Source organism: Lotus japonicus, chromosome 3, assembly GCF_012489685.1.
Source record: "Lotus japonicus ecotype B-129 chromosome 3, LjGifu_v1.2".
Classification (NCBI taxonomy): domain Eukaryota; kingdom Viridiplantae; phylum Streptophyta; class Magnoliopsida; order Fabales; family Fabaceae; genus Lotus; species Lotus japonicus.
In genome coordinates this window covers 51,978,419-51,986,338 of record NC_080043.1, presented here as the reverse complement: position 1 = coordinate 51,986,338, position 7,920 = coordinate 51,978,419, and the positions used below count along the sequence as shown (strand labels likewise).

The following is a 7,920-nucleotide window of genomic DNA, read 5'->3' as shown; positions in this document are numbered from 1 at the left end:
ACGCCATTTCGACTAGCATACGACCAAGAAGCGGCGTTACCAGCAGAAGTATATTTACAGTCATGCAGAATTCAAAGGCAAGAGGAAATTCCAAGTGAAGATTATTGGAATATGATGCTTGATGAATTAGTTAATCTCGACGAAGAAAGACTATTGGCGTTGGATACCTTAACCAGGCAAAAGGATCGCGTTGCTAAAGCTTATAATAAAAAGGTTAGAGCTAAAGCTTTTATGCCCGGTGATTACGTATGGAAGGTTGTTTTACCAGTCGATAAAAAGGATAAACACTATGGAAAGTGGGCCCCAAATTGGGAAGGCCCTTTCACAGTCGAGAAAGTACTTTTAAACAACGCTTATTCGATTAAAGAATTAAGAGGTCGAAATCGACAAATAACAGTAAATGGCAAATACTTAAAAACGTATAAGCCAACGTTGCATGAAATAAACATCGACTAAGGAAGCAAGAATAAGAAAATAAATAAAGTAAATTGCCAAACTCGAATGTTTTATTAATTAGAATAGAGCATTTACAACTATGGCAAAGAAACTTTAAAAAGGGGGATTGGCCCTATAACTATCGTATTTGGCCCTAAGAGGCTCCATGCGCCTCAAGACATCCTCTTGTTGGGATTCCAGTCTCGATTTCTCCTGTCGAAGATCCAGCTCCTCACGGGCAGTGGAAGAAAGCTTGTCCACCAAGGCTTTCAGAGCTCCCACACTCCTCTCAGGGTCCGCTTGGTTCAGAGCAGCCTTCAACTCTTCAAATTCCTCCATCTTCTCCTCAATTTGGTGTTCAGCAAAGAACACTCGAGCAGTAAGCTCCCGGTGTTCTTCATATAGGGGTACAGCTTCGTGCAGGAGACCCAGAAACTCCAGGAGAGGGGTTTTTACAGAGGCAATAATATTCCTCTGCAAAAGCTGGTTAATGAGCCTGGTAAGCTCTTCAACCAGAGAAAGAGAGGAATGCAATTCCCAAAACAGGTCTTCGTCAAAGGCCAAGCTCCGGATCTGGTTAAGAACACGACGGCTAGCCATGGTTGAAAGGGTGTGTAAGAGCAGGAAAGGAATTCTAGAAAAGGGGCAAGGGAGAGTTTGAAGAAGTTACTGAAGAGAACTAACCAAAAACGCTCTATTTATAGTATAACAACAAAGGAGTGCATTAATTGGTGGCAATCAGTTGCCAACTCTTCATCTTATAGTTACAGGCCATGTAAATTACCACTACCATCGTAAATGGCTTTGGCATTTAATGAACAAAGACTTACATTGAATCAAGAAAACGTGGTATAAGATTGCAATAAATTGGTTTATTCCCCAGAAACAAAGCAACGACTACGTAAGGGGGTGCAAGGGAGTTTGAACGGTGCAACAATAAGTGAATAGCCATCAGAATAAATGCACAATGGAAACTGAAAAGACATGGCAAATTAAACGTCAAAATTATATGGCCGACGTGCCAAAACCATTGTCGAAATATTACATGCAAATTGGCATCGAGAGCCATGGTTAAAATAGTGCCATCATTACATACTGATAAGAGAGAGTCCTAAAGCAGGGATTTAAAAGAGTTCAAACGATCAGCGAAGGTGGCAATCTTGGCATCGAGATCCTTCTTCACGGCCTGGTCAACCTCCAACTCCTTGATAACATCTTTTGTCGAGATGATCAGAGCCTTGGAGTCCTTAGTAAGCACATCCAACTGAGCCTTCACAGCAGGGCCCTCCTCGACCAAATCAGCTCGCTTTTTCTCCAACTTGGTAATCTCTCGATGCAGCTCCTCAAGTTTAGTGTCGACTTCAGAGATTTCATCTGCAATTAAAACCTTCCTAGCAGTGAATTTCTTGAAGTCCTCTTTCATTGCTGCAACTTGAGCTTTACCAGAAGAGACTTTTGCTTCCTTAAGGCTGACAGCTTGACCGACGTCCTTAACTTGATGAAAAGTGGCTGAAGCATCCACTAAGAAGGATTGAAGGTTGGCCAGAGCAGCAGCCTGATGAGAATCAAGTTTTTGGCCAAGAAGGAAGACGAGCAATTCCTTAGCAGCATGGCTCGTTTGAGGATCAACTTGGATCTGTTAGAGAAACCCACTGGCGAAAACAATAGCCTTCAGCCGACCCATACTCTCCACGATTTGCTGAAAATTGGCCACCCCACTAGATTGAGCAGTCTCAGCAGTGGCATCAGCTTGATGGGGTGGAGAATACCATTCCAAGGTGCCATCGAGAAAGCCATCCAAAGCTGCCAGCGGGTCCTCCTCAAATAAAGTGTCGAGCTTTTCACTAGACACATGAGATGAAGAGCCACCCTTGGCTTGAGGCGAAGGTTGCATAGTGGCAGCCGATTTTGGAGGAGGCATAGGGTTATCATCCTTGCCTGGAAGAGGTTCTGCTCCGCGAATGGGAGAGGTTGCACCTTGAGTTTCCAACAAGAAAAACCTCTTTAATGTCCTTTTCGATAAAGTAAAATGCATATTAGAGGAGCCAACAAAACATGAAAAATATAAAGATACCTGGCAAGCAGATTCCTTAGAAGGGCTCGAGTTGGTGGAGCTTCTGGAACGGCGGGGAGACTTATGACCAGATTTGCTCCTGACCTTCCTCCTTCCCTCAGATGTTGAGGTCTTTTTAGCCGAGGATGCGGCCTTGGGAGGTTTCTCGACACCTTCAGCTTTGGATTTTGCAAGGTTGGGAGCTGGAGAATTCTCACGGGATGGCTCCTAGCCGCAATCTGTCTTGCTTTCGCGTCCTGTCTAACTTCCCTCCCGGGTTCTCTTTCTGTTTTATTGAGTGGAATGCTCATGGACATCAGCCTAAAAGGAACAAAACAAACAAGAAATGACTCAGATTAGGAAACCACAGGTTAAAAATGTCACAAGGTACCCTCGAGAATGGAAAACATACCTGAATGGCGGCGTCGCCACCACCTTCTTTGTCATCGACTTCTGGTTGAGCATCAGATGCCAACTTAGAAGCCCCACTGGTGGTGGAAACACCAGCCCCCTTGGCCCTCTTCTGACTGGCCGAAGCAACAGGCTTAGGTTTCCTTTTTCGACTCTGTCGAAGAATACGTTAGTTCATAATCCAAAGAAATTGAAAAGAAAAAGGGAAAAACATGAGGAAAGTACCTTGAGCTTGTCAGCAAGACTGACATCATCATCCTCATCATCATCATCATCATCATCATCCTCAATCACGACTGGCTTGTCCTTGGAAGAATGAGCCACTGGGGAAATAACTTGAGGAGCCGGTCGAGTAATGACTTCAGCTGTAAACAAAAGAGAAATTAAGAAGTAAAACAGGAAAACCTAGGCCAAGTCGAAGTATTACCTTGACCAATACGCATGTTCAGCGATATGTGGTTGAAGATTTCGACGGGCACATGATACGGAAAGTTCCATAGGTGGTACTTAGTCCAAGTCACTCGCTTTCGAGGAGGTAGAGCTTGATTGGCCAACACATTTATGTTTACATGGTCAACCCATTTAGGCAAGACCGGTGGAAAGGCCAATGCAAACCTACTCGTAGGCAAAGATGGGAACCTAAAGCCAGTTTTTCGAATAACAAAAGATAGACCCTCCTCACCAGGAGGAACAACTAACTTGGATTTCTTGGCTTTAAATTCTCATTTTTGCCTTAATACTTGAGCTGCTTTCGCAACCGTATCTCGAAGGCGAAGATTTGGGTAATATACCACACCAAAGAACTCTTGAAAAGATCGAATTTCTGCCAGGTGCATACCTTTAGTCTTCTTCGGATCCTGCTTCTGCAAAAGAAAAGCATATGTCATGCATTGCAGACAATCGACGAGGGGCTTCGAAATTTGAGCCCAATACTCAGACCACCAGGCTTTGAAAGCATTAGTAGCATAATATGAAGGAGCGTAAGTGAAGGGGCTCAGGTTGAGGAGTTTCTTGTTATAAAACTGAACAGTCGTGTCGAAAGCAGAAGCCCTCTTAATAGCTCCGGGGTACAGGACTAGATTCTTGTCAAATAAAGTGTTGGGTAGAACTTGGCTAAGCCCAAACTGTCGAGAAACCAATTGAGGGTTGTAGCCACATAGAGTGTAGTCACTGCTAGCAAAGCCCACAGTTAAAACCCTAGGAGATAAGAGGGTCCTCCAGAGCGTGATATGGTGTTCTTTGGGCAATGCAGAATCAGAAGCAATAGGGTAAGAATTCCTCAGCCGGAAAGGGCCACGAACAGCCTTGCTGTAAGGAGAGAAACTGGAACGATAATGCTTCAGCTCGAGAAACATGGTAAAGTACTTTCTGAAATCAGCTTCAAAACTCGACGCATCATAAGCAGGGGTCAGGGTCTCGAGCCTGTGGGCATCAATCCTGGTGTTAGAAACAGTTGGAGGATTATCTTGTGCCGGCAGAAGAGATTCGAAGATTGCATTCAACCAAAGTTGAAACAGCCAAAGAGGTCCAGCTGCATTCAGAGAGACGGTCTTGGTATTCCGGATATCCTCGACAGCTTCATTCAGCATTTGATAGAGGTTGCCAAGGACAAGCCTAGCCATAGCGAGTTGTCGACCCTCGTGAAGTAGATTGGCTAAGGGCAAAAGCTTGGCAGGAATACGCAAAGACTTGGTGCAAAAAACATAAGCAGACATCCAGTACAGCAAGAAAGCGACATGTTCAGCATCAGACACCTCACCACTCTCGACATAATGAATCGACTAAAAGAAATGTTGTCAGTAGGAATCGAGATGGGTTTAACAGTGGCAGGTGCAGAGTGATAATCATCACCAATGGGTCATAATCCGGTGATAGCAGCAACATCCAAGAGGGTGGGGGTGATCATGCCAAAGGGAACATGAAGGCAATTAGTGGACCTCTCCCAGAAATAAAGTGCACTCAACAACATAGCAGGGTTATACGAGATTGGAGATCTCGACAGCTGAATCAAGTCGAGAATCCCGACATCCTTCCAGTGTTGCCTCTTATCTTCCTCAACCCTATCCAACCATTTCAGGTAGGCTTTGTCGTTAGCAGAGGGGTTAGGAGGAGCTGAACGAAAGGCTCGTTTTGGGTCGGAAAGAAATGGCATACGGTAAGAAGGTTGAAATGCCAAAATAAGCTCCTCTCCCCTAACGCTAGGGTGAAATGATTCATGTTGTTCAGGGAGACTATTGGGCCTATCATGCTTCACTACTTTCAAAGGACCCAAAATGGCGCGTAAAGTACCATTAACAGAGAAAGGAATGAGTACCTGGGATTTCCAGATAGCTCTCTTCTCTGCTTCGTTGGGGGGTTCCGGGATTGCCACGCGCTTGGATTCATCCAGCTTAAGCTCAGTGGCCAACGGAATGGTCTGCTCAGGATTGGAAGCCATTGAAGAAAACGGTAGATATTCCAGAGAAAACGGAAGAAGATGAAGTGAGAACGCTGGGGGAAGAAGCTGAAGGTTTGAGAAAAGAGTAAAGCTTGAACGAGGAATACCAAGAGGGTATTTATAAAGAGAAGGGCAAACGGAACCCAGGCCGCATTGAGCAGTAATTTATAAAAATTTGGGGTCCAAGCAATTATTTTATTAGTTAACTCATGTCACCTCTCAGCTTTTTGGCATAGGTGAAATCATGGCCCTAAAAAGGCTATAATGTCAGCTAGTGGAGAAGTCATCAGACGTTATGGCTGCTGATTGGACTTGAAGATCGAATGGTCAAGAGCACAAAGTATTTGAATCGTTGGAATCGAACGGCTGCGATAAAAAATGCTTGGTGTCTTCAAGCCAAAGCAGTCGACAACCAACATTCTTGGGGGGCAACTGTTAAGCCAAAAATTACGAGCACTACGACTCTCGACACCATGGTGCAAAGGTGGGTTCTCGACAGCAAGGGTTATGGCGAAACCGGTAACTCAGCACACGGTGTCCCTCAAAGTCAAGTTAGTGAGAGCTATATCTCGACAAACTCAGCAGATGAAGAAATCTCGATCATCTTAATGGAAGAGGCAGTTACCGAGTAACAAGCAACTACAAGCACGTGCATATACCCACGATGCCACGAATAGCAACGGTTGCCCACGACTCAGAACCATCCACGTGGCAATAGAGTCACGTGCGCGAAGACCACCGGCTAAACGTGGGGCATGGCGCCAAAAATTCAAAACCCACGAAGCCATCATGCATCCAAGAAAAACCGCCAAGAACGTGGGCAGGAACAGCACTATAAATAGAAGAAGCAGCAGCAGAAAGAGGGGTTCCCAACTCAAACTCTGAAAATTCACCAAAAGCTCCAAATGTCCGCATCAATGAGACTCAAGGAGCACAACGTGATGATGGAGGAGTATGTTGCAGAACCAACGCTTTAGTTTTCTCGTGTTTAAGCTTATTTAATTCTCAGTTCCTTTATGCATTTTCTTGTCGAGATCCACATCTCTTGTAGTTTTTGTGTTATTTTATGTATGTGACCCCTTTGTAATTGACCCCGTGTTTAATGAAATTCAGTTCTGTCTAAACCAATTCGTTTTTGTCGAAAAAACACACACACACACACAATACTTTGGCAAAGCGTTTTCTCAAAAGGACCCTGAATCTAAACTTCCTTTAGCCGAACTAAGAGGATATTTGTTTACCAAAAATCACGTAAACAGATATTCTAAAGGAATCAGGGTTTAGTCTTGAGTTAATATCAGATTTAGTCTTAAATTATGTCATATATGGAGGTTTCACTTGTAACCTTATTCTTTTGAAGAGTACTGGCATCTCTTTATCATTAATGACTAGTATTCGGTCATATATTTCGTTGAGCTGAAATAAAAATGTATACTTACTTTTTAACTGATTGAACCATGTTGCAAACCCAAGCTCCAGGCCCAGGTTTGGCAACGTCTATGCTAGGAGGCCCAAGCCACAGCTGGAGGCCAACATTCTAGAAGCTTAGGATCCCAAAATAACGACCACCTGGTGAGGTGGCAGATTCTCAATGATAAGGAGGGGACCAGTACTATTAGCTAAGGATATATATGTTAGTATAGAGAGAGAGGTAGACAGAAATTGGCTAGGACTTGGGAGAGATAGAGCACTCTCGAATTTGCTCTTTGTTCATTTTCTTCTTCATTTGCTTTCCTTTGTATTACTGCAAACACTGCTTCTGGGTTCATACCAGAGGATTCAGTGCTAATCTAGTATAATCAGTCTCTATTTTCCTACTCTGTTTTCTGGTACCTAACATTGGGTATCAGAGCTCCCGATCCAAAAAGGGAGTTGTATGGTGCTGACCCGCGGTGCGATGGAATCAAGAAGTGGATGATCTGGAGCGTTCCCTTACTGAGATGAAAGAGGTGGCTCACGAACAGTTTGAAGAACTCCGGCGACTCTTCCTGAGTCGCGACCGACGGCGAACCAGGGGGCGTTCCAATACCCCGCGACATCGGAGGAGCTCACGCGAGCACAACTCAGTCTCAACAGCGAGAACTTATGACGGGTCACGAACCGGGTCGCGAACAGCGTCACGCAGCAGAGAACACCACGAGCACTATCACCACCGGAGCCATTTGCGTGCCGTCACAGGAAGACGAGTGGACCATCCCGATGTTCAATGGAAACGACGCTTACGGGTAGGTCACCAAGGTTGAGCGGTTTTTTCCGACTCAGCCGGGTTGAGGAAGCGGAGAAGATCGAGATGGTGATGATCGCCATGGAGGATCGTGCTCTTTGGGTGGTTTCAGTGGTGGGAAGAGCAGACACCAGAGCGAGCTTGGGAACCTTTCAAACAAGCTCTGTTTCGCCGTTTCCAACCTGCACTTCTCCAGAACCCGTTTGGTCCTCTGTTGAGTGTGAAACAGAAAGGAAGCGTTATGGAGTACAGGGAAAATTTTGAGTTACTAGCAGCACCCATGAGGAACGCTGACAGAGAGGTGCTGAAAGGAGTATTCTTAAACGGGTTGCAAGATGAAATCAAAGCTGAAATGAAGCT

At 44.9% G+C, this 7,920-nt stretch overlaps 1 protein-coding gene across 2 annotated transcripts; it reads right to left on the bottom strand.

Annotated features, from left to right (window-relative positions):
• Positions 1–548: 548 nt before the first annotated feature.
• Positions 549–4,614, bottom strand: LOC130743266 (uncharacterized). 2 transcript variants are annotated; one of them, XR_009021408.1, is made up of 5 exons: positions 3,738–4,614; positions 3,125–3,264; positions 2,901–3,053; positions 2,510–2,809; positions 549–2,412 (listed from the first exon to the last, which is right to left on the bottom strand). XR_009021408.1 is itself a non-coding variant. In XM_057595438.1 (4 exons), the coding sequence occupies exons 1-4, from the start codon at positions 4,612–4,614 to the stop codon at positions 2,780–2,782; spliced, it is 1,200 nt and encodes a 399-aa protein (XP_057451421.1). In that variant the 3' UTR covers positions 549–2,779. The 2 variants fall into 2 exon arrangements, 1 of the variants encoding a protein (XP_057451421.1); XM_057595438.1 differs by having other exon boundaries at positions 549–2,809.
• Between the last annotated feature and the right edge of the window lie 3,306 nt (positions 4,615–7,920).

Bases quoted from the DNA above. Each gene is read 5' to 3' on its own strand.
- LOC130743266 (XM_057595438.1), bottom strand. From the start codon at position 4,614: ATGTCTGCTTATGTTTTTTGCACCAAGTCTTTGCGTATTCCTGCCAAG. The intron at 3,265-3,737 runs GTATGCACCTGG...TTTTGTTTACAG, and splicing joins GGATCCGAAGAAGACTAAAG to CTGAAGTCATTACTCGACCG. The intron at 2,810-2,900 runs GTATGTTTTCCA...TGTTCCTTTTAG, and splicing joins GTGGCGACGCCGCCATTCAG to GCTGATGTCCATGAGCATTC.